This window comes from Lemur catta, chromosome 25 (assembly GCF_020740605.2).
Source record: "Lemur catta isolate mLemCat1 chromosome 25, mLemCat1.pri, whole genome shotgun sequence".
Lineage (NCBI taxonomy): Eukaryota > Metazoa > Chordata > Mammalia > Primates > Lemuridae > Lemur > Lemur catta.
In genome coordinates, this window is record NC_059152.1 from 12679779 (window position 1) to 12707656 (window position 27878).

A 27878-nucleotide genomic window follows, 5' to 3' on the forward strand; every position below is an offset into this window, starting at 1 on the left:
GAGCCTGGGTCTGGTACCTGGGCGTGGTTTGGGCGTTGCGGGGCCTGAGGTTGGGGTCTTGCTCACAAGGCACTGCGTGTCGTGCCCCTCGGAGGCCGGCACCCGCCTGCCGCAGCTGTCCCGGCGCACCGGGAGGCGGCTTCTCGGCAAGCCCGCGGCTCGTGGTGCCACACGGCCGATTCCAAGGGTCTGACAGACAAACCTGATCACGCCAGGGCCGGCCACCGTTCAGCCCCACAGCTCCTGAGCCCTCTGCCCTCAGGCTCTTTGGCGACACGGCTCTGCGATGCCCACGTTCGCGCTTCTCATCTGTGCGCTCCGAATGCAGGGTCTGCCTGGACGGCCACAGTGACCGAAGGACGGGAGGTGGGGACCCTCCATCTCTGGGCCAGTCACACCTGCTTTATGGCCTCGTCCCCAATCTTTCTGGCACCAGGGACCAGCTTCATGGAAGACGAATTTTCCACAGGCCGGGGCTGGGGGAGGCAGAGCCCGAGGCCCAGCTCGTAACTGGCCACAGACGGCCAAGGTTGGGGACCACAGCCTTACGGCTCTCGAGGAAGCAGCTCTCCCAGGTCTTGCTGGGAGCAGAAGTGGTGGGGGCTGGGCAGTGGGGACAGTGACGCTCCGAGGAGACGCAGGCCCTGAGCTGGGTTCACCGAGGCACCTCCAAGGCCATGAAGTCCACCCAGAAAACGACACCCTGGCTGGTTTGTCAACAGAGCACGCTAAAGGCCAACTGATGCCATGCTACCTTTGTTTTTTAATGTTTATTATTTTTATTTATTAATTCGGTCCAAAGAGATAAGCTATATTGAAGTTCCGTTAGGAATGTTGTCCTGGCTTTTTTTCCCTAGAGGAATTTCATGAAATGCTTGGAGTGAATGCGGCCCCCAGTCTTCTGACCCAGCCCGAGGCCTGCACCCCACTCTGACATCTGTCCTCACCCTGCTCTGACGCAGGCAGCAGCTGGGGGAACAGCCCTCCCGGCCTCAGTTCCCCCAAAGGCTCAGGGGAACACGGCAGTCCGGAAACGGGAGCTTTCTGGCTATCTTTGGGTCTCTCCTCTTTAAAGCCCCCAAACACTTTAGTTCTCACCATTTGTTATGCGTCTTTCCAACTTTCATGCTTCCCAACTTAAGGGCAGTCCTCCCAGCACGCCTGCCCTGCTACGCATGGCCCGGGTGGCGGGGGCGGCCCCGATGTCAGCGCAGAGCGCTCACGGCTAATGCCATCGCGACCTCATCGGGGGCAGGGTCACCGTCCTGTTTCCCAGCCGGGGGGGCCGAGGAGCCTGCGAGGGGCGGGCGGGGCCCACGTCCGAAACAGCCAGGGGTGAGGCCCAATCTCACCCACAGTCCCAGCACCCCGCTCCCTGAGGGTAAGACCCCGTTTTATGGTTGTCTCCTTTTGACGTCAGACTGTCAGGTGACCTCTGTCCAGTGTCCGTCTTCCAGTCGGTCAGAAATGCTGGGAGGTGGGAAAGAAGCCCTCGTTTCTCATACACCAGGGCGCTGACCGGCTGGAAAAGCGTTCGCTGAGTTCAGGTGTAAAGAATCGACAGTCTGGGGACGGCCACCAGTTTCCTCTCTAGTGAACAGGTGACAAAGGCACAGGGCAAGGACTTTGGACATCTTTCCGCGGCTCAGAGCAGCCTCTGCCGACGTGGCTCTCAGCTGAGCTCTCTCCGGCGCGGCTGCCACCCTGCCGAGCTCCGGCACTCACTCACTGCCGAGTGTGGCAGAGCCCTGGGGCCCAGGCCACCCGTCTGCCTGCCTCAGTCCTAGGACCAGGAACAAGGAGTGAGAGCCCGGCGAGCCGTGACCAGCTTGGCAGAGCGGGCTGGGCTGACTCCCGGGCAGCCGTCGGCCGAGGGACGCACTTTGTGAGACCAGCAGTCTCCAGGCACGGTCCCCAAACCCCGGGGGTCCACAGAGCCTTCTGTAGGGCTGTGATGTCAACTACTCTATGTTCATACTGAGACAAAAGCTCTCGTGCTGCTGCATCCCGCGTGGCGGAGGTCTCGGAGGCCGGGGCCGGCGGGGACGGGACGTGTTACTTGCCCCTACTCGAGTTTAAACACTTCCTGGGCTTTAACAGCTAATGGGGCAAACGCTGACACGGCACACACAGGAATGGCTCTTTGGGGCTCTTGCTAACTTTTAAGAGGGCGAAGAGAGAAATCACTCCTGGGGCTCTGTGGGGCGTGGGCTTGAGGGGTCCCCCTTGGAGGCTGCGAGGACCTACGGGACACGGTGTGGTCACTCACATAAGCGACCCGGGAGTGACGCAGGACGTGGGTGGGTGGGCGCAGGACGGGTCGGCAACCACAACGCACAGAAGGGGCAGGTCTAGGTGACCCGGGTCCTGGCCTGGGAGAGTGGGGCGGTGATGCCACAGGTCCCCGGGAACAGGCTGGGGCTGTCAGAGCAGCAGCGGGTGAGCAGGGAAGGTGAGGACGGGGTCTGGCCCTTCAGCCGCACAGAACCTCCACTCCGGGGGGCTGCTCCGTCCCGCCTGTGGGGACGAGGCGGCGCTGGTCTCCTCATCTCAGACCCCAAGGGCAAGGGCGTCGTCGCCTCTCATCACAAGGACACCACGTCTGTTCACCGGCCACGTGGCTCGCCAGAGCAAACCAAGGCCATGGGGGTGAGGAGGGAACAGAAACCCAGGAGGCTTTGTAAGGGGAGCAAGGCGACTTTTGTTTTTTATGGAGTCCTCCTTGCTAAGCACACGGAGGCTGTTCACTCAGTGTGCACACTGCGGTGTGAACGCTGCGGTCACTGTCACCCCTACAATGGGAGGACGTGGTGATCAGACGCCAGAGCAGACAGCATAAGCCCAGGCAGGGGGACCGAGAGGGACACCTACCGCCCTTCAAGTCAGCTGACGCCCCCACGTATTGAAAGTTGTCCATGTTAATGACGTCAATGATGGGTGACACCACCCGAGTCCTGTCCTAAAACACAAATAAATAAAATATCAGAAACAGTAGGATCAAAATCCCAGCAAACAAGAAACCACACCCACCCCAGGCAGGCGCTAGCGTCAGGCAACCACAGAGCAAACCCGGCTACCCCTCACCACCGTCCGCCCTAAGCCCGCGAAGGCCCCGCTCCCCGACCAGGACCCAGAAAGTCTCACTCGCAGCCACCAACTGGCGCACGGCGGTCTGCGCCACGGGAGGTCGGGGGTGGGGTCGCAGCAGGAATCGCCCCACGAAAGGGACCCCCAGCCACGGGCAGGTCAGCCACCTGTCCACCAGCTGAGGCCACCACTGTGCCAACGTGTCCCCAGGGCCCTTTTCCGCTTTCTCAAATGTCAGAATTTCACCCACAGGGCGGCTTTCATGCTCCCAGAATCTAAGCTCAGGGTGTCTTACATCAGTTACTATCAATTTGTGAGCCGCAGTAAACCTCAGGAATAGACCCGAGACTAAAATGCCCACCCACATGACAACACGAGGACTGTATTTCTGTGTGTGTGCGTGTGCGTGTGTGTAGGGAGAGCGCACATGCCATGTGGACAGCACCAGCATTATTACAGCCGATGGGAACCAAATCAGCCAGAGGATTCTCCAGTCTAAGTCTGCCTTATCTGTGATTCTACCAAAAAATATCTTCCCCCTGGACCGAGTCATTCCTTTACACCACGTGGCCATCGCAGCGGTCAGAGTTCGTGAACATGAGGCCTTTTAACTCCTCCAGCTCGGATGGCCACTGGGGGTGAGACACTGTCCTCCGCCCACGCTGCCCGCCAGCTGGAGTGGGTGCTTCACCGGAGCCATTTAAAGAACCCTTATGAGCCGAAGATTTAGAAAAACAATCGAGTAACACAATTAGCAGAACTAAGAACGTAACACATCAGAGGAACCCACGAATTAGGGACACATTAATACTATAAAGTTCTGACACCGCCCAAGTGCGAATTTACAGCGAAAAATAAACCCCGTGGCTCGCCGGGCGCAGGGAAGAATGAGACCCTCCTTGCCTAGCTCAGTGTGGGAGTCGAAGAGCACAATCTGCTTTACGTTCCTCTCGATAAGCCTAGAATTAATGAGCATGAATAACCTCAGTACTTTCTCTGCTTACTTCTGGAGGTGGCATTTGAAACAGCTGTGACGCTGACCGCGGGAGTGAGTGGCTCTCACACACTCAGATGGCATGGGGGCATCTTTGGCTTCGGCACAGCCTCCCCAGGAGACAGATGTAGCTGGGAGAGTGCGAGGTGCTGGCGGGGGTGGGTGGGGATTCTGGGATGGTTCTTCTTGGTGTAGGTGTGTGCGTATGTGTAAGAAAGGGCTCAGGAATTTAACAAAACCTGCTTTGTGATCTTGGCTCTGCCACCTGTATGATTTTGGATCCGTTATTAAAGTTCACTGAACTTCAGTTTGCTCATCTGTTAAATGGGGATAATACGAGCATTAAAGGTAATGCATAGGCTGGGTGTGGGGGCTCACGCCTGTAATCCAAACACTTTGGGAGGCCGAGGTGGGAGGATCGCTTGAGCCCAGGGGTTCAAGGCTGTAGTGAGCTATGATTGTGCCAATACGCTCCAGCGTGGGTAACAGTGAGACCCCGTCACAAAAAAACAGAAAACAAAACAAAACAATGCACATGCAGAGGTGATGCATAAAAAGCGCCTAGTTGGAACTCAATAAAGGGCAGTGACTAGGATTTCCACGATTGCTCGTAGCTTGTGGTTACTTAGTAACAGCCCACCCGCTACTCTCGCTACACTTAGGCAGAAAGACTTGCTCGTCTATTTCCTTTCATTAAGTTTGCTTTATCACCCCCAAGGAAGTGCTTTATTTAGTAGGAAGGAGAGAACGTCAATAAAGCAAGCAGGAGGCAAGCGAGACAACAAAAGGCCAAATGTAACATTAGCAATGATGCTTCTGGAAGGCAGACGGTGCAGGAGGTGTAGCCACGGCCCGCCCTGCACCCACCCCACCCGGTCCCTGTGTGGCTTCCACCCACCCCTTCCCCGCAGCTAACGCGCCCCCTGCACTGACAGCAGCCTGGCAGCGCAGGGGTGGCATCCCCAGCAAGTCCCTCTGACACCAGGCGCTGCCCTGACCGCTTTGCGAAGCTGCAGGCAAGGGGGGGTGCGCTCCCAAGAGCGGCTGTCTTAAGACTGAGTGGCCCCCTGCCTCTGCTGACCCTTGTGTCCCGTTCGTCACCTCCTACGGATAGCGCCTCCTGCTGACGGATCCCTACGGCCAATACCACGTCCTTTCAACAGGGAAAACCGCAGCCAGCGCGGCCCCCACCCCTGCCGCCTGCGCCCCTCTTGCCCCTCCCAGGGCCCTGCGGAGCCCCTTCCCTGGTCCCCCCCCCCCAAGACCCCTCCCAGCACCTCACCTCGGCCACCCTCTCCAGGAGGGGCTCCAGCCAGTGCTCGTTGCACTCGCAGTGGCTGTCCAGGAAGGTCAGGACCTTGGCTTGGGCAGCATCGGCACCCCGGACCCGCGAGCGCATCAGGCCTGTGGACGTGAGTTGAAAGTGCGTCAAGAGGGAGCCCGGGCGCCCAGGGAGGTGGCAGCAGGATCAGCACCGCCCAGCACCTGCGGCCACTCGGTTCTGCGGCCCACTAGCCGGCGTAGAGCTCACTGCAAGCTTGTCTGGTAGGATCAATATTGCCCTGCTGTTCCCAAAAAAGATTTCTGTCGGGACTTTAAAAAATGTGTTATTGACTGACTGACTGAGTCAGTGAGTGAGTCTTGTTCTGTGGCCCAGGCTGGAGAGCAGTGGCATGATCACAGCTCACAGCAACCTCAAACTCCCGGGCTCACGTGATCCTCCTGCCTCAGCCTCCCGAGCAGCTGGGATGACAGGCACGTGCCACCTCACCCGGTTAATTTTTAAATTTTTTTTGTAGAGATGGAGTCTCTCTATATTGCCCAGGATGGTCTTGACCTCCTGGCCTCAAGCGATTCTCCTGCCTTGGCCTCCCAATGTGCTGGGATTACAGGCGCTGAGTCACTGCACCCGGCCAGGACTTTCCAAAAAATAGTTAATTGGATGATTGGGAAGACAACTTTCTTAGAACTACTGTCTTCTAAGAAAGGCCTTTACATAACTGAAATCTCCTTTATCAAGCAACTAATGTTGAAGTTTTAAAACTACTTTCCTCTGACCTAACAAGGGAGTTTTCTAATTAACTGGACAAAGGAAGGTGTCATCCAGACACTTCAAGAGCTAATGGTGCCGATTTTAGTGGCAATATTTGTAACAGTGTTGCAAATATCTCTATCTTCTAAGACTTCACACAAGCCAAATAACACAAATGACAAAGCCTGATTGGCTTCTACACAAAATTTGTTACACTATTGGTCCAATTATACGATTTATATACTTGCGATCTGTTAATAACATGCATTTTTCATTATGACACAAAAGCTCATTATAAATGTAATAGTATAGTTACCCCTGGATGCTGTGGTCATACATGGCTTTTGCTGTTTATGCTGGGCTTTATATATGAAGATGACTACTATTCACAACCGGTGAGGACAAGTGTCTTAAGTTCCTTTTTTCACAGTCAAAATGGATTTTCAATGATTCTTATGTAGCTACATGCTAGAGCAGGGAAAAAACTAAAGATTTCTGGTTGTAGCAATTGCAGAGTAACTCGTATTGGGAAAGCCCCGGATCAGGTGACAATTATAAAATAGAAAGAGCAGCGATTTAAAGGGCTGGAAAGCAGCCAGAAGCAGGCAGAAACTAAGGGATCCAACCTTTGAAAGAAGAAAACCACATGGCGTGAGATCCGTGTTTTCATGGCATTTCCCCTGGGCTTACTCCCCAATCCCCTGCAAGGCGGCCTTTTGGCTCGGGGTGTCAGGGGACAGAGCTCCAGTGCCCGGCAACTGCAGGAGGAGACCCCAGAAAGCAGGTTGACCCCCAAGTCTGGTGGCAACTTCCCCTTAAACCCTTGGCTGACTCCTCAACCGCCCAGGCGTGAACTCTGACTCGAAACGTAACGGGCAGAAAGAGCTTAGTTTCAGCTGCTGCCAAATGCAGGGGACACAAAGTATAGAATCATTAGAAGGGCCAAGTTAGAAGGGCCTGGTAAACACTTCAGTTCTTCTACAGAAACTCCAGAAGGACCACATTTAGGAATAAAGACTATGTCTCAGGAATAAGATATATTCATCCTAGCAAAGTGCAAACACAAGCTTACACAAGTTTTATGCCATCACCTAGTAATTTAACCACCCTGTATAACAAAGATTAACATTCTTTAGAGAAAGATAATCTGACCCAGTGTCTCTACACTATATCACCCACGGTATCCATTATAAAGTAAACAAATAGTGATTTATATAATTAAAAGATAGTGATTCATGAGAAGAAATAGAAAAATGTGGTCCATACCCAAAAGAAAAAAGTCAAGAGAAACTCACCCTGAGATGACCCTGATGTTAGAATTAGCAAATGAGGATTTAAAGGCAGCTACTACACCTTGTTCGAGGACTCAAATGAAACAATGCTTTTAAAGAGTGAACAGATGGAGAATCTCAACAGAGAAATGAAAACCACAAGAAAGCATCAAGTGGGCATTCCAGAACTGAAAACTGGAAAGAGATAACTGATTATTTGAAGCAAAAATGCAACACTGTCTTGTGAGGGTTAAGACACACACACACACACACACACACACACGAAAAAAAAAACATATGATAACAATAGTACAGGGCAGAAAACAGAAATGGAATTAAACTGTTGCAAAGTTTTTACATTTTATGTAAAGTGGCATGGCACTGAGTCTAAGTAGACTGTTCTAGGTTAAAGATGTATATTGTAATCCTCAGACCAACCACACACATACACAAAGTATAGCTAAAAGCTATAATAACTGAGGTGTCAGAGGACAGAGCTCAGGGCTTCTAGTGTCTGAAAACTAAAGGAGAAGATGCTAGAAAGGAGGTAGCCCCCCAATCTGATGATAAATAAAAAAATCATCAACTAATCCAAAAGAAAGCAAGAAAATAGGAACAGAGTTAGAAAAAGCAAAAAGCCCATGGGACAAATAGAGAACCAATAACTAAAGAGTAGACCCAAACCCATATCAATACGACATGTAAATGGATTAAACACTCCAATTAAAAGGCAAAGATTGTTAGACTGAATAAAAAAAATGCAAGATCTAGCTATGATCTGTCTATAAGAGACATATGTTAGCTGTAAATACATAGATTGGGAAAGGACAGAAAAGGATATACTATGCGAACAGGAAGGATGAGAAAACTGGTGCACCCCTATTAGTAGGAGACAGAGAAGACGTCAAGACATAAATTACCAGAGATAAAGAGACATTTCATAATGATAATATGGTGAATTCATTAGGAAGATAATAACATTCATAAATGTGTATGTGCATAATAGCCTCTAAATTGATAAGGCAAAAGCTATCAGAATAAGTAGGGGAAAATAAACAAATTCTCATTATAATTTATTTTAACAACCTTTTCTTAGTAATTAATAGAAAAACTAGACCAAAAAAATCTATAAGGACTTAAATATCTGAACATTAATGACCACCTCAATCTAACTGATACAGAACACCATACCCAACACTGCAGAATATAGATTCTTTGAATTGTACTTGGAACATATCTTGGGCTGTAAGATACTCAAATTTTCCAAAAGACTGAAATCTTACAAAATATGTTCTCTGAAAACACAGAGTTAAATCAGAAATCAATAACCAAAAGATATCTTCAAAAGCTCCAAATATGGCCAGGCATGGTGGCTCACACCTATAAACCTAGCAATTTGGGAGGCCAAGGCAGGAGGATCGCTTGAGGTCAGGAGTTCGAGACCAGCCTGAACAACCTGGTGAGACTCTGTCTCTACAAAAAGCAGATAAATTAGCTGGGTATGGTGGTGTGCAGCTATAGGCCCAGCTACTCGGGAGGCTGAGGCACGAGGACCACTTGAGCCCAGGAGTTTGAGGTTGCTGTGAGCTATGATCATGCCACTACCTTTGTGCCCAGGCAAAAATGCAAGACCTAGTCTCCAATTAAAAAAAAAAAGATATTTGGAAAACAAAGAACACAAATAATCTATGGATCAAGAAGAAAGAAATCATAAAGGAAACTAGAAAATATCTCTAACTAAATGATTATGAAAATCTTTCTAAGCAGTGCTTAGAAAGATATTCATAACTTTAAATGTTAATATTTGAGAAAGATATCAGCAATATAAGTTTTTACTTTAAGAACCTAGAAAAAGGCAAATTAAAGTAGAAGGAAGGAAATAATAACGATAAAAGCAGAAACCAACAAAACAAAACAAAAAAACAGAGAAAGTTAACAAAGCAAAATGTTGGTTCTTAAGATTAAAATTAGCAGACAGATTAAAAAAAGAGAAAATATAAGTTACCAAAATCAATATGAAAGAGGGGATATTAATACTAATTCTACTAATATGAAAAAGATAATGGGAACATCATAAACAACTTTGTGCCAGTGAATATTAAAACTCTGATGAAATGGAAAATTTCTTGAAAGACACAAATTACCAAAACAGACACGAAAAGAAAGAGAATCTCAATAGGCTAGATCCATTCAAAGGACTCAATTAGTCATGAAAACCTTTCCATAACGAAAACTCCTGGTCTAGATCGGTTAATTCTATCACACATTTAAGGAAGACATAATTAAAATCTTATGCAAACTTTTTCAGAAAATAAAGTAGGAGGGAACACCCTCCACCTTGTTTTGAGGTCAGTTTAACCCTGATGCCAAAATCTGAAAAATGCATTGTAAGAAAATTACAGCCCAATGTTCCTCATGAACATAGATGTAAAGATCCTTAACAAAATAGCAGCAATACGTAAAATAGTAATATATAAAAAGGACACTGCATCATGACCAAGTGGGGTTTACATCAGGAATGCAAGATTGGTTTAACATTTGAAAATCAACCAATGTACTTCACCGTATTAACAGATTGTAAAAAGAAATACCACCTGATCATCTCCATAAATGCAGAAAAAAAGATTTAACTCAAATTATTACCGTGGTTTTGGCCCTACCACTGCCACCAAATAGCTGCATGGCCACTTAACCTCCTTGGGCTTTAATATCTCCATCTGTGAAATGAGAAGGACTAGGTTCTCAACTTTCAATGCACATCAGAATCATCTAATCAGCTTTAAAACATGCAGATGTCCAAGCCTCACATGTAAAAACCCAGAAATTTTTATTCAATTGTGGGTGGGGTCAAGGCATGCTCTTAAATTCCCCACGTGCTTCTAATAAAGAGCTAGATTAAGAATCAATGCACAATAAAATCCCTGGCACTAATATTGTTCTGAAGGCAGCTCTTTTACTACCATAATATTTTATGCAATTAATTTACTTTGTCATCTAGTAGCATCACAATAAGCACTTGTGTGTATGCTGAAATATATGAGATCTAATATATGTACACACATGCATAAACATATACAGGCACACATATACATTTGTGTGTGTGTGTGCACCTGCACACCTATTTTCTCACTCAACGGTCACACACTTCAGCTGTTCCATACAGGGCTGCTATAGTCCGGCTTCCAACAACCTCCTCTCCTCATCCCTTCCCCAAACAACACGTCAATGTGGATTCTTACCCAAATGAACTTCCTCATTTAAAGCAGTGAAAAGGTAACATTTAGAAGTATTATTCTGATTTCTAAGCAGGTTAAAGGCTCACAGTGATAAAGCTAGCAAGTGATAGACCAGTTACAAACTACAAACATGGAACATGATTGCTTTCTCTCCCTCCCTCTGTCTTTCCTTCTCCCCTCTTCTAGCTTCTCCTCCTCCTCTTCTTTTCTTGGCCTGTGTCAGCCTTTTCCCTTTTTAGGTGATGGGGTGGGACGGCAGACACTTTGGGTTTAAATCCATAACGTGACTTTGTAGGTTGTTTAGGAGGCAAAAATAATATGGCAAATTGCAAGATTTTTGGTCTATTCTAGCCTTGAGGGACCGATGAGAGTTACTGAGGGCGAAGGCCTATCTCATTGTGCACCTTGAATGTCTGCGTTGATGACCTTCGTTGGTTACAGCACGGTGCTGACAGAACTGCTCTGACAGGCTCAATCACTGCATTGGCTCATTAGATTATCGCTAAGAAAGCTTCACTCCTTGACTCCAGCTGGACTGAACAGGGAACTAGAAGAAAGAGTTTGTGTTGATGGAGGAATACAATCACCACTCCTGGATCAACAGAGTCATCCTCAAATAGCAAACGTGGCTCTGTGATTTTCCTGTATCGAGATGTCCCCAGACCACAGAGGAACCTAGAATCCGGCCACCGGGCCCTCTAACAGCACCGATGCACTGGATGTTACCTACATTGTGATCCGAGCTTCCTTTCCAGACACTCCAAAGCGAGACCTTTCTCCTTCAGAGCTTCTCTTATAACAGCCAGTGAAGCAAGACTCTGCGAGCTCAGCTCCAGCACAGGCAAGACTGGTGTGAGGTTCTGAGTTGGCATTTGCAAAACCATGTAATTGCGGTACTTTCTCCTTGTTTTGAATAGTTCGCCTTCAGCAGACTGTCAAACTTGAATCCCAGTTATTTTATCAGATGCCTAGAGCATGGAGTCATTAAATTTCTCATTGCTAAGTCTTTGTTTTTCTTCTAAAGTCTTGTTGTACTCAAGGGACTGGTGAGACTTCCTAGGTTGTGAAAGGAACAGATAAGCCAATTTTCTAAACACATAAATAAAAATATAATGTGAACTCCTGCCCTAGTATACAAACAGTTTCAATTAGCTCAGCTTTTAATGTCCTTCCTGCGTTTGCTGGGCGAGGGCTCCCAAGTGGCTCTGGGAGAGGAAGACAGACAGAAATGCCAGACAATTAATTGCTCTTTGAGCTGAAGCACTTCTTTAAGTTATTACTGGGCTCAGGAAAAGTCAAAATTCAACCGTCTTGGTAGCAAATTAAAAAAAGAGTCTTACCTTCTCGCCGATCGTTTCTAAGGACACGCACTTTCTCAATTTTCCCCAGGAGAGCCCCGTCCTCAGCTAGGAAAAGAAAAGAAGAAGCAGAGCATTTTGAACCTGCAGTTTATAAAGGGCTTTGCGCTCAAGCACAGCAATTCTCAATCATCTAAGGGCCGATTATCCCCTCGGGGTGTCACACAGGCACCTCTTCTTTCTGTGGACCTGCTTTCTGGCTGGGTCATGCCTCATTAGCTCCCTCCTGGCGGGGGCCAGGCCGGGGAGGGCCAGGCACAGGGGCCAGACGGGCCTCGGTACTCACGATCATTGCTGTAGTCGTCCACCAGGATGATCTCCTTTATGAGATGGGGCGGGCTTTTCTTAAGCACACTGAGAAAACACAAAAAAGGTAAAGGTTGTGGGCCGTTGAGGGGCACCACTTGGGGTGGGGGATTCTCACATCGTGGCCCTGCTTCCTGGCTGGAGGAGCTGTCTGCCACTCCCCATGCTAAGCAGCGAGGTGACCCTGTCTGCAGCCCCCACGGGCAGCCCCAGCCTAACTACATCTGGGACACAGCTCATGTCTAGCATCCCTGACAGGTGACGCCTCCCGTAAGATGCGACAGGTGGCAGATATGTGGCATCTCTGGCCTCACCTGACCACTGTCCTCAGCAGGGCCGACCTGGCTTCATTGTGAAACGTGATCACCACGCTGGTGGCCGGCAGATCCACCCTCCACTGCTTCCGCTGGCACCTGCAGGGAGAGAAAGATCGTCCTCGAACGATGACCCACACCGGCCCTGGCGTGTGCAGCTGCGGGGAGGACGGCACAGCCTGACCCGACAGGATGCCGCGCTGCGATTAACCGGCATCCGATGCAGCAGCTGCTGCCCGTTCCGAGACGAGGCGCCAACGGGACATAAGGAAACAGGAAAACACGACCGGAGTTACGTTTTAGGAGATGAAGGAATTCAGCGAAAAGTAACATATTGAGAACATCTTTCTAACGTGTTAAAAAAAAAAAGTGTGTTTTAAAACAGTGAAATCCCATTTCTACTCAAATGCAGACACACCTCTAGAGATGCGCTTTTCACCATTTGCAGCAGTGATTTCTGAGGGGCAGACCCGACCACGCCCACTGCTCTTTCTTATCTTCTGCGCTGCCCGCAACAAGCGTGCGGTGCTTCCAGTGATGCCTGCAAGCTGGCTCTCGCAGAGAACAGCGGGCCCACCTAGCGCTCTCCCTGCCCTGGACAGCGGGGTGCACACCCCTCGCCTCCCCAGGCCATCCCCAAGTAACCCAAGCCACGGCGGTGCAGGCGAAGGTCCCGCCCTTCTGTTCTTTTAAGTGGCAGTGGAAGAGCCTGGGACTACCTGGGAACAGAAGCCGGCTCAGGGGCCAGGCCTACCAAGTGCAGGCAGACTGCAACAAGGCACTTCTCAAGTTAGGGCTCTACAGAAAGACGTAAGACCAAAGGACACTGAATGTCTATTTTGAAAAACAAAACTCTAGCCTAGCGTGGTGGTGTTCGCCTGTGCTGCCAGCTACCAAGAGGCTAAGGCGGGAAGATTGCCGGGGTTAGAGGCTGCAATGAGCTGTGATGACACCACTGCGCTCTGGCCTGGGTGACACAGCAAGTCCCTGCCTCTAAAAATAAAACAAATAAATAAATAAATAAAAACAAAGCTCTGACAGCTCTAGGTTGGAGATGCTCAGGTATCATACACTAGAAGTAACCAGTAAAGGTAGGATCAGGCCCAGCAGAATCTGTCCCAGGGAGCTGCTCAAGGCAGGGTCTGTGGATTTGCAGAACACACCACACAGCGTGACGCTCGCGGAGAATCCCGGGATGAACACCTCTGCGGGCTTTACAGCTTGAGAGGACGGCTAGAAACAGGCGAACTGTGGTTTGAGGACACTCGTCTAGTGATGAGAGTGTTGACGCTGACACTGGCTTGGGGAAGAGGCTAGGGAGGGCGGCTGAAGCATCTCTGGCTTTAGGAAAACAGTTTTTGAGTGATCACGTGCAATGCCCAGTGGTTGTGAGGATGAAACCGTTTTGCTTGTGAGACAGCAAGAGGGACCCGTTTGCTCCATGCCGAGGTCCCTCCATGCTGGCATTTATCATCTGTAGAATGTTCCTGCAACTCTAGCAGTTACACATGCTGCCGCTGGTACTGAAGAAGCAGAAAGCCTTTGTTGGGGCTCAGAAAATGCCACCCCAAAATTATGATGCCTGGGCACACCGAGTGCTTTGAGCAAAGGAGAGTCAAAGACCTCAGGAATAAGCCGCAGAACCAAGGTCTCTCTCTGACCTTCTCCTGCCTCCCGCTTCCCTTCAGAAGCACAGGGAGGGCTTTCTCTGACGTTCCCTTATCTGACACAGGGAAGTTTATCCAGAAGGCATGCAATTGCCTTGGACCCCCTTTCGGAAATCTAAGTTAACCATAGATTGACTCATAGAGCGAGAAAGGAAAGGAAAAGTTTCCACCCGGGACACCACTCTGGGACGGATTTTTCCCCTGTCCTTTCAGATACTCTCCTAAGGGCTGTCAGCAGGGAGACTGTCTGCACAACAAGAGGACCCTTGTTCAGAGTGAAGTTCTGCTCTCACCTGCCCACGACTTGTTGCCACCCCCCGAGCCCAGAGGAACTCAGTCCCAGGCTACTGTCTGCTCTCTAGGCCCGCTCATCTGCCCCCCAAAATCACTGGCTCTTCCTCCAAAATCGCCCACAGCCCCACTTCCCTCTCCCCTAATGAAGAGGGTAGTGAAGCTTTCACTACTTGTCCCCTTTGAGTCTCACGTTCCGTGTGGCTCCTGTGTGCACCTGCACATTGATAAACTGCTGTGTCTTTTTCCCCGGGAATCTGTCTATTGCCAGTTTATTTCAGCAGATCTAAACACTCCAACCTTCCGAAGGGGAGGGAGAAATTCCCTTCATCTCTACACCTTCCGTGGGACGGACACATTACGAAAAATAAAATTTGTTTTACACTTTAGCTCTTCATGTTGTTTACCAGAGCCACAAATTACCTGCTCCCAGAATTAAAGATAATATCTATTTTTAATGGGAAATCAGTGTGAAAGGAGACAGATTTACAAAAATAATCTTTGGAGCTCGCCCATGGCTAAAAACATTCAGTAGTCAAGGACTAAAGCGGACACTGAGGCAGTGGCCGATCGATGACCGGCCGTGCCGCACGGACGGGACAACTAAGAGAAAGACGCTGGCAGACTCCGATGCTCCCTGATGACCGCTTCAGAGAAGCAAATTTTGAAAATAAACAAGAAAAGCAGTGCAATTAAAAAGCAATTAGGTCAGAATCACAAAATGGGCTTCTTTTATTTATTGTAGTTATTGTTTTAATTAATCATGAGAAAACTGCATAATATACTAGTCACTGCCATTTGGAGGGAAAAATCGCATTCTGGAATTAATACCATACCTCATTAGAGCTCCTGACAGCTAAGTCTTTCCTGGCGAGCAGACTGATAGGCTGTTTTTTCTTTCTTTCTATTTTTTTTTCTCCAATTTTAAGAATTAGCAGACTGTTAGATTAAGGAAGTGAGAATCTGCAAGACGTCAACTGTAAACAAATTACCAAAGAACGTGGCTCCCAAGAAGCCAATCTGTGATGCTAATGAAACAAGGGCCCGTGCTTGGAGGCTGCAACCCTCGCAATTAGGTCCCACTTAGGCAGGTGCCAGGCTGAGCAGACCTGGGCTGGTGACTTACGGCACACGGGAGAATTAGAGGAGAGGCACAGGGCAGCATTTCTCATGCTAAGTCACAGTAACCGGAACCCATGCAATCATGTGCTACTCTCGCATCTTCCTCTCCTCTGCAGGGAGCCTCGTCTTCCACGAGCATGGGGAAGCCTCGCGGGGCTTTGGAGACATTTTGCAGAACACGCAGGGCTGCTGCATTTGCAGCGTTTCATTAAGATTCCTCTACATATTCATAAGGCATCGAGTTTTGCTCAGAATTGGCAATCAGGAAACTTATGAGGAATCTCATTTTTAAGGCAAAGAGGGATAACAAGTAAAAACTCTGACTGTTTGACACCCCGTGAGTTGGAGCGAGCGTGCGTATGTGAACTTAGATAACAAATCCTCACACTCAGCCAAGAAGGGGGGGGGGGGTCGGCTTGAAGAACGTCTTTAAAAAGAAAAGAATAAATTTTGTCTTTAAAGCGCCATATTCCTGCCAAAGAGTCTTCACCACCCCAGTGCCACTGGGCGGACGAGAGACTGCAGCTCATCTGAAGGCAGCGGCAGGAAGCATTGGGGTCGGTTTTGTTCTCCCAGGTGAAGCAGGCTAGACGCAGTGTGGTACCCAGGAGCCAGGCAGGGTCTGGGGCAGTCTCTGTGGGCCCGAGTTCACTTGAGTTTCCAAGGGTCTCGTGCTAATGCAATTGTTCCGGAAACTTCCTGTCCAGCATAACGGAGACTTTAAAAACTGGACATGTAAAGATTTTTTTAATCCTTGATTTAGTTATAAATTTCTCTGAGATGAGATGGCTATCAATATCTGAGCTCTAGACTGGCTGGAAGTGGCCACCACACCTGGTGCATCTACACGGCGACGGGCCCCTGAGCTTCTCAGGTGGGGCACGAATTGTCTTTGGGAGACTGATCTCTGACGTGGATGCTGCACTTGGGGTGCACCAAGGCACCGACGGAATAATCGGACGCAAGCTCTACGTGCTGGGACGGCGCGCTTCTGTTCAGTAACACGGAGGGCTGTTGCCCGGGGTGGGGAGGACACAGAAGCGTGTTTCCTACTCAGCCCCTGGCATCCACTCCCCACTCTCTGCTTAGCTGCTCTAGTGTTTCTGCAAGGGGCCCATGGTAACCTTGGTTACCAACTGTGTGATCTACGGCAAGTCACATCCCTCCTCATCTGGGAAAGTGGCCCTTACAATCTTGCCCGATTACTGGGAAGTTCAAATACAAACGTGTGAAAAAGGACTTTGGAACTGGCCGGGTCACTGTGGCGAGTATAGAGTTATAATCTGCATCCTGCAGCTGAGCGTCAGTGGCGGCTGCCATGGTGGTGGGGGGGACAGAGCAAAGCTTTGTCTAGTAACCTGCAGATGAGGCCACTGAGACCGTCTCGGGGACACGCTTCCAAGCCCACACACGGTGCCTGCAAGTGGAGAACTGCACAGCTAGAGGCACACGGTTCCCAGGCCTGCAAGCAGAGCTCAGTGGAGGGGCAAAAGACACATGCTCAGAGAGAGAGAGAGAGAGAGAGACTGATCGTACAGGAACCTCTACAAGGCCCAGGGAGGGTATGTGGCCAACAGCAAACCCACACTTACTGTGAGACAGCCATGAAGACCCAATGGAGGGTCATGGGAAAGAAAAATCGCTGGCTGAAATGCCCATTTAACTGAGATTTGTAAGGAAAATATATTAAGCAACTTAAGCGATTAGTAACTGTGCAGTAGTTTATGTCCACACACAGACAGGTTTCTGTCATGGAAGAGATGGGAAACAGATTCTAAAATAGCAGCCCCCAACCTTTTTGGCACCAGAGACTGGTTTTATAGAAGACAAATTTTCCCCAGACCAGGGGTGGGGTGGGGGGATGGTTTCGGGACGATTCAAGCACGTTACGTTTATTGTGCAGTCAGACCTCTCTGCTAGTGACAATCTGCGTTTGCAGCCGCTCCCTGGTGCGGGCATCACCGCCTCAGCCCCGCCTCAGATCACCAGGCATCAGATCTCACAGGGAGCTGGAGACCCGGATCCGCAGCACGTGCAGTTCACAGCAGGGTGCGTGATCCTGTGAGCATCTAAGGCCACCGCTGATCTGGCAGGAGGCGGAGCTGTGCGGTGACGTGAGCCATGGGGAGCGGCTGTAGATACAGATGAAGCTTTGCTGGCTCACACGCCACTCACCTCCTGCTGTGCAGCCTGGTTCCTAACAGGCCATGACCAGACCAGTACCAGGCCACAGCCCGGGGCTTGGGGACCAAGCTTTAAAAGATAAAAAACGAAAGTTAAAAGCAATGTGGCGCCTCCAGGGCACTTTCTGGCTGTTCAGAGCCAGGGGCAGGGGGTGGGGGGGTGGGATTGCGTGCCCAGTCTCTCTCTGAAGCCGGCAGGGCACTTCCAGTACCATTCCGCACACGGCTGTGCTCTGACTAGGATTTGGAGTCCCACGTGGGAGCGAACCTACTGGCGACGGTTCCGGAAGGCTGTCTCCATGGCAGCCCGGGCTCACTGCGTGACTGCAAGCGCAGTCCGGCCGCGGCCCAGCTTCCTGGGGAACAGTCAAGGGCAGATGCCACCAGGGTCACGCACGGCCACGGTAGCTCAAGGTTCGGTTGCTGTGACATGTATTTACAAATTATCAAATTGGCATTCTGGGTTCATTCCATCTGTGAATCGAGCTTGAGTCTGCCCCAGACAGACAGATCTAGTTTGGATTTGTTCTGGCAACAAAACAAAGCAAAGCAGGAGGGGAAAAAAAAAAAAAAGAAAGAAAGAAAGAAAGAAAGAAAGAAAGAAAGAAAGAAAGAACGAAAGAAAGAAAACACGGAAAAGCTTCTGGGTTTGCAGAGCGGAGGGTCAAGTCTTAGACTACAATAAACTCACTGAAGTAGTGAGCCTCCCGTGGCCTCCCGGCAGGCGACCCCAACACCGCGGCCTGCACCGTGCATGTGACCTGTCCCAAACACGACACGCGGAGGCATCACACAGACACCCATGCACCCTCCGCTCGGCTTGGCCAGATCTTAGCATTTTGCAGCACTGGCCTTTGACGTAGATTTTTTAAATGAAATGACACGTGACAAGAAATAATTACAGTCCGTTCCTAGTTCCCGCCTCCATCCCCGTCTCCCCCGGGGTGGTCACTGTGCAGAACTTGGCGCTTCCTTATCCCTGTGTATGTTTCCAATAAGCTATGCATGCACACATTCATAAATAGTGTCTGGTGTTGTCATGCATATATCCAAAGGCCACAAGGATGACACTGCACTGTGGCTGCTGTCTTTACTTTTCGGGGATGCACGTGTTTTGACACACCTAGCTCATTTCAGTCACGTTCACTGCTGTGCTGCTTTCCACCGCAGGAATGGACCACGTTTAATCCCTCCTCTGTCGGTGGTCCGCCCCTCTGCCCGGAACAGCGCAGCAGCAGACACTGTCTCTGCACAGCCTGAGAAAGCTTCTCTGCAGTATAGACCACGACCAGTCACAGACTACACACTGCTTCAACTTTCCTGGACACAGCCAAATGGCTCTTCGGAGTGGCTGTACTTGGTGTCACTCCCACCCACAAATATATGACATCATCCCACATCCTCACCAGCCCGTGATACCGTCAGATTTTAAAATCTTGCTAACCAGACTGGCATGAAATAGCCTTATCATTATCATTTCCCTTTCCCTGATTACTAGTGAGTCCACACATCTTTTCATATGATATGAGCTGATTGGATTGTTTCTTCCATTAACTGTCTGCTCATAATCTTTGTCCACTTTTGATTAGGTTTTACCTACTATTTGATTATAGGAATTTATAGATTCTGGATATTATTCTGTCAGCCATACGCATTGCAAAAATCTCCAAGTCTGTGGCAGATCCTGCAATTTTGTTTATGTCTTTTGTCAAACATGGTTTTTAATTTTGATTTTTCAAACTGTGACCCTGGGATAATGTTCAGGAAAAGCTTTCCTAACCTCTAAGGTCATTAATATATTCTTGTACATTTTCTTCCAAATGTCTTAACTTTTTAACATTTAGGTTAGCCACCTACTTATCTATATATTTTTATGAATGATATGCATAATCTCATTTTTTGTGTGGCTAATCCATTATCCCAGCTTCATTTAATAGTTACTTCATTGCTGATTAGCAACATCACTGCTGTCATACCAAGGTTTCATATGTGTATACCCTTACTTCTGTTCTGTTTATGGATTTGTGTCGCCTGCACCCACACCACACTGCCCTAATTACCGTGGCTTTGAAGTCTTCATGTCTGACAGGGCGAGTTGCCCTAGTACGCCCTGCTTCAAGACCACATGGGCTATTTTTGGCCATTTGCTTTTCCTTATGAATTTAAGAATCAGCTCTTCAATTTCCATGAAAAAAGCCCTGTATAACACTGAGTAGTTTTTTAATATCCTTTGGTTGTGTTTTGTAATTCTCTCCATGAAAGTCTTGCACGTCTTTGGTTGCATTTATTCCTAAGTGCTCACAGCTCGGCGTGCTAAGGAGCATGGGCTCACTTTCCCACGGCGTTTCCCACCAGGCCATGGCTGGTGCTGGTTTTGCTCGGGGAACCCAAATGCACCAGCCTCCCTGAGCTCTCCCAGTAGCTCTGACAGTCAGTTTGCGGGTTCTCCTGGATCTTCCTCCAATCAATGTATCTATATTCTGTCCCTGTCTTTTCATTCCTCTTATGATTCTGAAGATGCAGTGATTATGGGCCTGCAATACAATATGCGATTTAAAAAAGTGGTAGAGAACAACCTGCCTTGATCCTACACTGAACACAACTGGACTGTCATCATTAAGCTTAGTGTTTGCACAGGTGTTTTACAGATACCTCATCTGGTTAAGAAAATTCCCTTATAGGTGCTGAATTTTACTGTTTTTTCTTTTTCTTTCTCTCCTGAATCTATTAAGATGATCATATAGCTTTTCTCCTTTAATCCAATGAGAAGGTATATTATATTAATGGATTTTCTGATGTACAATCATTCTTGCATTCCTAAAATAAACTCTTCTTTATTTATTTTTATTTAAAAATAAAGCTGCATTAGATTTGCTAACATTTGGTTTAGGCTTTTTTGACTCTATAACCATGAATGTGGTTGCTCTACAATTTTCTATCTTACACTTTCTTTCGCCCATGGCCAGGTACTAACGAAGGAGTAGGGTAGCTTTCCCTCCTCCTCTATTCTCCAAAATCATCTGTTTTATGCTAACCCATTTGAGCCTTGTGAATTCTGAGAAGGCAAATGTTTTATTGCTCAAAAGTTCTTTAGATGGTTTGTATTTGTCCATATTTTCTATTTCTTGAGTGATTCTGGTAATTTACATTTCCCAGGAAATTACCCACTTCATGAAACTTTCAAATTTATTTGCATAAAAGTGTCCTTATAATTTTATGATCTTAGTTACATCTGCCTTTTTATTCCTAATATTATTTAACCGTGTTTTTTCTTTATTCTTGTTAATCAGTATTTTTAGAGAGTTCTATTTTTTAAAGATGAAGCTTTACACAGCCCTCTCTACTGTTTCTTGTTTTTTTTTTAGCTCATTAATGTTTTTCCTTTACCTTCATTACCTGCTTCCTTCTGCTTTTTCAGATTTACCCTGTTGTTTTCTCCACCTCCTTTTTTTTTTTTTTTTGAGACAGAGTCTCGCTCTGTTGCCTGGGCTAGAGTGCTGTGGCGTCAGCCTAGCTCACAGCAACCTCAAACTCCTGGGCTCACGCGATCCTCCTGCCTCAGGCTCCCGAGTAGCTGGGACTACAGGCATGTGCCACCATTCCCGGCTAATTTTTCTATGTATATTTTTAGCTGTCCAGGTAATTTCTATTTTTAGTAGAGACAGGGTCTTGCTCTTGCTCAGGCTGGTCTCGAACTCCTGACCTCGAGCGATCCTCCCACCTCGGCCTCCCAGAGTGTTAGGATTACAGGCGTGAGCCACCGCGCCTGGCCTTCTCCACCTTCTTGAGTCACAGAGCGGGTCTGAGCGCCCTGTATCAGGAGCAGGTGGTGTGATCCAAGCAGATTCTACAGCTGGAGACACAAGGGCTGTTCTGCTCCCAACCAGGAGGGAGAGATCCACCACAGGTGCCGCAATTGCTGGCCTCACCTTGGGAGGAGAGTGACAAGGCACCTGCCTCCGTTCCTCGTTCGGAAAGACAGAGCAGCGGGGGGAGCCGTGTGGCCACTCTGACCTCTGCCTCTCCAGCCGACCCGGCTCCTGAGAGCCTGGGGGTCTCCACACACCCCCACAGACCAGGCGAGACGAGCCCCCAGGTCCGTGGGTACCTTATGCTCAGCCAGCAGGACCGGAAAGTTTTAAAAGTCAAAAGAACAGATTAAAATAGATTCTGTCACTTCCCAGCCCATCTTCCAGCTCATATATAGAGATATGGGGCTGGCAGCTGGGGGCTTTAAACACCCCAGGACACCGGGAGAAAGACTGGTGACCCACTGGGCCCCGAATGCCTTCTGTTCTCTTGCCCTCGCTCACAGAAAATGCTCACTTGATTCCCTTTTCTTCAAAGGGCAGGTCTGTTGTCGCAGTGACTGTCTTGGCAGCCTGACGCAGCTGTCCCCATGGGCAGCTAGAACGTTCCTGCTGCCTCTGCTGTGCAGCCAGGGCTCCCGCAGGCTGGGCACACGCTGGGCACACGTTCCTTGCTCAGGACACCACTTTGCTTCTGGAACAGGGCAGCCCGCCTCTTCCATTCTGAATAAGTAGGCCTGGGTGACACCCGGGAATCTGAATTTTAAGAGGCCCCTCCGGGCAATGCTTGTGCAGGTTGTTCTTAAACCTCATTTTAAGAAACATGCAGAAGACGGAGAGGCATTATTGGTGACAACACTTCTCTAATATGGAGCCATAATTAGATGCACCTGGGGAGCTTTGGCCTTATACACGGAACTGATGTGGACCACACAGCACTGACATGGACCGTATCACACCCATTTGCTCTTTACACAGGGCGGCTTGGACTCTGCCTCCCCCAGATTTTGGCTGCCCATCCCCCTCTCTACCACAGCCCAAGCCCCAGCGGTCATCGCACATGAGTGGCCCAGCCCACACCGTGTCCTTGAACTCCATCTTGGCTATGGAGAGTCAAGGCTCAGCCCGGGGAGTAAGGCCCCAGCATGACCAGGCCCCTTCAGAACAAGGCCTCGCCCCCGCCAGAGTCTGGATCCACCGCAGTAAGGAGGGGGCACTGGAAACAGGCCCCTGTCCCCCAGTTCCCAGGGCCAGGGATGCCTCTCTCAACTCAAAGCACTTCCACTCCGGCCCACTGGTCAGCGTCGTGTCTGCACGGGGTGTTGCTATGGAGTCTCCAGGAAGTCTAGGCAGGACTTTGGACAGAATGTGAATTGGAAATGGAAACAAAAATTTTAAAAAAGGAAAAAGAAAAAAAGCTAACCAGCTGTTGCATAATGTACATTTAATTAAAACACACTCTTAGTAATCCTCCAAACAGTGGTAATGACATAATATTCCACCTAATCACCTAATATCTGATCAGTCCTAATAGCGACAGAATTTAATCTACAGGTCTTTCAAAACTGAAGAGAACCAAACACTAAGATAGTTAAAAACCTCCGTAGGACCCCAGCGACATTGAGCTTCTTAAAAATCTGGTTGGCTGGAGATTTGAATAAACTCTATTAATCACCTTAGGTTTGTCTCACCTGGAAATTATTAGTCTAAAATAGCCTTCTTCCATCCTACAGGCTCTTGCGTTCTGCACTGCGCAGGAGATGAAAGTGTGCTCTAAAACAAAGTGTTTACCTTCCCTGTGACACAAGAACTCGAGCCTGTCTTACTTCCCGCACTCCCTGTGACGTCCTCTGATCCCCTCGCAAAGCCACGGGTTCCAGGGTGCAGAGCACAGGTGCGCCCAGGGCAAGCGGGGAACCCACGAACACACTCCTGCTCACCCGGACTCCGCATGTCCGCACTGCCCGGAGCGCGTGAGGACTCTACCCAAGGGGGGTTGGTAGGTTTGCACTTGGTACCCCCAGCAAGCCACACCTGATGGTAGAAACTGCTCGTTCATTCAACAGCACCATCCGCCCTTTGTTGCCTCCAGTTTTACAGACACTGAATTCTAGCTGAAAACTTTTTCAGGAGTCAAGAGCTATTGAAAGTTGAGAAAATAACAGCCCTGGATGAAGCCATCTGAGCTCTCCCGTGACACCCTCCAAGCACACTTCAGCGGCCAGCTCCCGCCCACCATTTGGGCAGGACTTAGAGACATGAAGTAATTACTGTCCTTTAAACTGTCATTGCTCCTGATGCCAGGGGAAAAGCCACCTTCTCTGCATGGAAGCTCACACTGCTCGTTAGACAGTAAAACCACACGTTCCATTTCTCCTCCTTCGCTTGTCCCTGGGGACAGGTGGCACCCGGGGTGCTGCTCAAACACACCAACTCTCCCCGTCCCCAGGTGCTCGTGTCTTCCTCTTGGACACGTGAACTCCAGCTTCCAAGCTGCGGATTTTATTTCCACTGCTCCGTTAGGACATGTGCTCCCTGCTGTCCCAAGGTGGCTAACCCTTCAGAGCACCCTTCTTAGCGGTGACTCGGGGAGCTGATTTTCTTTTCTACCCTACTCTTGAGGTTCTCCCACCAAAACGTGGGCCAAATAATGCAGCTCGTGTAGCCACTTAGTTCCGACAGGAGAAAGGCCCAAGTTCTGTAGAGGCCACGGTTTAGAGCATCGCTCTTTTCGTAGATACAATGAATCTCTATGTCTTGGCCTGTGGTAAAAAGATCAACTTTTCAATTAATTCTGCTGTTACTAGGAATCAAAGGATGCACTGGATCCATTTCCTCCCAAAGGTGAAAGACAAACAGGTCTAGTTGCTGGTAAGTGTAAGAAGCTAACCCTGAAGAAGAGGAGTCACTATTTTAACCGTCCCTTGGTCCTAGCCTGCTGGCAGTCCACACAGAGAACAGCTGTGTCCTGCATGACCTGTCCACACTCATCCCAAGCAAACCCACCATAATTTGGTTCCTTCAGCTTTGTTCATGTCAAATGTAACAGCGTTCTCTTGGAATCCCGGGGAAAGAGTCAACTTCTCATTGATGACAGAATGGAACATTCCAGTAAAGAGTGATAAGGCATTTGCTATGTGGCCCCTGAACACGGACGGTCACCAGGCTTATGTTCAGTCCTTCTGACGCTATCGCCATTCCATCGTGGGATGCCTTCCAAGTAGGCCTGAAGAAGGCGCGCCCTGCGTGGTAACACGAAAACCATCTCCCTCTTGCTCCTTTCTTACAGACTTTGTTTTGGAAGAACTGCCAAACCCCAGGGACGAGTCCTGATGGCCCTGAGACAAACCCGCGTCCCAGCCTCACTGTCATCGAGGGCCACGCCTCAGCTCCGGCCCACAGGTCGTAACGGACAGCACTGGGAGAGACTGACTTCGCTGGTAAGAGCAGAAAGCCACTCACGAAACGGCCACTTCTGGCCTCTTTGCTTCCTGCCGTGAAAGTGACCACGTGCAGTATGTGACATTCCTGTAGCCACACAAGCCAAAATGCTGCAGGTGACACGGAGGAACGCAGGACCAGCGCCCCGTCCGGGAGAAGCCACCTCGAGATCTTTTGTTAAATAACTTAACAAAATGTCTTTTTTGCTTAAAGTATCCTAACTGACGTAACATGATAAATGAACAAAATCAGGATGGAGTCAGGCTTCTCCTTGACAAAGCTAAACAGATAACAATGAAACAACACGGAAGAGTTTGAAAGGAAAAAAAGACCCGCCACGAGAACTGCACGCACTGTGAATTTACCACTCCTGCGAAGGGAATGGGACGTAATTCGCAAGCAAGCGAAGGCTCAGAAAGTGTTTCAGTTGCATGAGCCTCCCGGAAAGCCACCTGGAAGATCTATTCTAAAAAAAAAAAAAAATTAATATAAAGAATTCAACTTGCAGCATTAAAGGAGTAGAAAGCATTAAAACGATTTCAGCAGTACAGTCTAACAGACTTGTGTAAATATGGTTATGCTAATAAAAATTCTTAAAAAGAAGATAGTTACATTTTAATACTTAACAGCAACAATCTGTGTTTAATTCCAGAGAATAACGACAAAACCAGAAAGTGGCTGAAAGAAACTAAAAGCATATTAATTACTCGTTTACAAATAAGTACCCTTTTATTCTTGGCATTAAACCAACACTTCTTTAATTATCAAACTTTTTGCTGAATTTTTATGAACAAAAAATTGCCACTAGTTGCATGAGAAGTAGGGAACAAACTTTCTTAACCAACTCGAGAACAAAGGAAATACAAAAATACAAGGCCAACAAAGTGAAACAAAGCACACTGTCTACATGATAGAGGAGGAGAAAGCAGATTTTGGAAAAAGCAAGGAAGCATGAAAAAAACTGACATAAAAAATGAGATGACGGACCAAACATGAAAGTGGCTAAGAGTGTATTCAACTTCAGACCATCGGGTTGGCTTAAAAATCAAATTACAGTGTTAGGTTGCTCACAAAAGACAAACTGAAAATAAAATGGCATCCCCAAAATGAAAAGTGAGACAAAAATATATCAAAACTAAGCAAACTAAAGTAGGAGATTAACATTTATACAAAGTAAAATGTATGACAAAAAAGAAAAGTGTTAAATGCAATGCAAGGGTGTAATTTTATGCTAATAAAGGCATAATCCATGGATATACCTTCTATACCCCTCATAATATTGAAATAGACCAAGCAAATACTCCTGGAAGTAAGCAGAAACTCCTAACACTGTAGTGGAAGTTTCAAACTCTTCTGCCAGGTGGACAATAAGAATAAAGCAGTTTTCAATGTAATCAGTCAGGTTGGTTTAACATGTGTGTTGTGAATTTTGATACAACTATAGACACTGCTAGCCTTTAAAAAAAATACCCATCAAATATTTACGGAAATGAGAAATAAAGATTATAGTCTTTGGAGGCAGCGCTGTATAGACCCTAGCGCTGCCTAGTTAATTGGGCAAGTTATACAACCTCTCTGATTCTGTTTATCTATAAAATCATAGTCACAATAACAATCGTATCCTATCTCACAGGGTTGTTGTGGGAATTAAATGAGTAATGCAAAACCCAATGCCTTAAGTTTAAACAGATAAAAAGAAAAAAAATAATTTCTTATAATTTCGAAACTCTTTCCTAAATAAGCACTGTATTCAAAAAGAAACCAAAAGTAGAATTCCAGACTAGTGAGAAACAATAACATTTCAGTCATTTAAAAATAAATTTAAAAGTAACAAAAATTATCACACTGCATTTCATAACATGAAACTCAGCCAAAGCTGCACTCACAAACAAATTAAACAGACATAAAGTAAACATTAAACATTCAATTCTCACAGGGAAAGGAGAGTATAGAGGAAAGAGGAAAGAAAATCTTAAAACACTGGTAGGGGTGAATACATTAGAAAATGGACTAACATTAGAAAGTACATATGACTCCAGCACTTGGCTCTTAAGGTTGAAAGGAAGAAAAGAGAAGGGGGAGAAACCAGAAACGAATCACTGGCATTTCTGAACAAGAAGAAAGAGAAGTTTATAATTAATAAAGATTTAATGCATATACACGCAACACTATGCCAATAAATTTGCAAATCCAAGGGAAACTTATTCTTCTGGGAAGATATAAATTATCAAATTAATTCAAGTAAAACATAGAAAAACTTACCAAATGTCAGTATCCGTAAAAGAATTTTTAAAAGTCATCAAAGGATTACTTTGATTAAAATAAAATAGCTCTAGATTTAGATGGCTTTTACAAGCAAATTCCAAGAAACAAATGATTCCTTCACAAAGAAATTTTTCTTAAGCATATAAAGAGATTTAGGGATTTGTATTAAAATTCATTTTACAAAGTTAGCATAATCATGAAACTGAAGCCAGACGAAGGAAGGGAGGGAGGGAAGGAAGGAGAAAAAGAAGGCAGGCAGGCCACAGATAATTTCAATGATGAATCTTAATTCAAAATGCAAAATAAAGCAGTCATCAAACTCAGCAATACTGAATAAATTCTGGTATATTCTCAGAACCAAATAATACATTGTCATTTCAAATGAGTGAGCAAAAAAATTATTCAAAAATATTCATCCCAACACTATTAGCATTAAAAAAGAAAAGAAACAACCTCCAGGTCCATCACTATGTTTATTTAGAACTAGCTAAATAAACATAAA

General features: G+C 47.6%; 1 protein-coding gene across 1 annotated transcript in view; it reads right to left on the bottom strand.

The window, feature by feature from the left end:
* The window catches only part of GALNT2 (polypeptide N-acetylgalactosaminyltransferase 2), a 189170-nt gene that overhangs the window by 25831 nt on the left and 135461 nt on the right, over positions 1-27878 (bottom strand). The window contains exons 4-8 of the mRNA XM_045537230.1: positions 12599-12697; positions 12265-12332; positions 11961-12026; positions 5364-5485; positions 2872-2959 (exon numbers count right to left, since the gene is read on the bottom strand). Coding sequence (XP_045393186.1) covers positions 2872-2959; positions 5364-5485; positions 11961-12026; positions 12265-12332; positions 12599-12697 — 443 coding nt within the window. The remainder of the gene's footprint in view (positions 1-2871; positions 2960-5363; positions 5486-11960; positions 12027-12264; positions 12333-12598; positions 12698-27878) is intronic.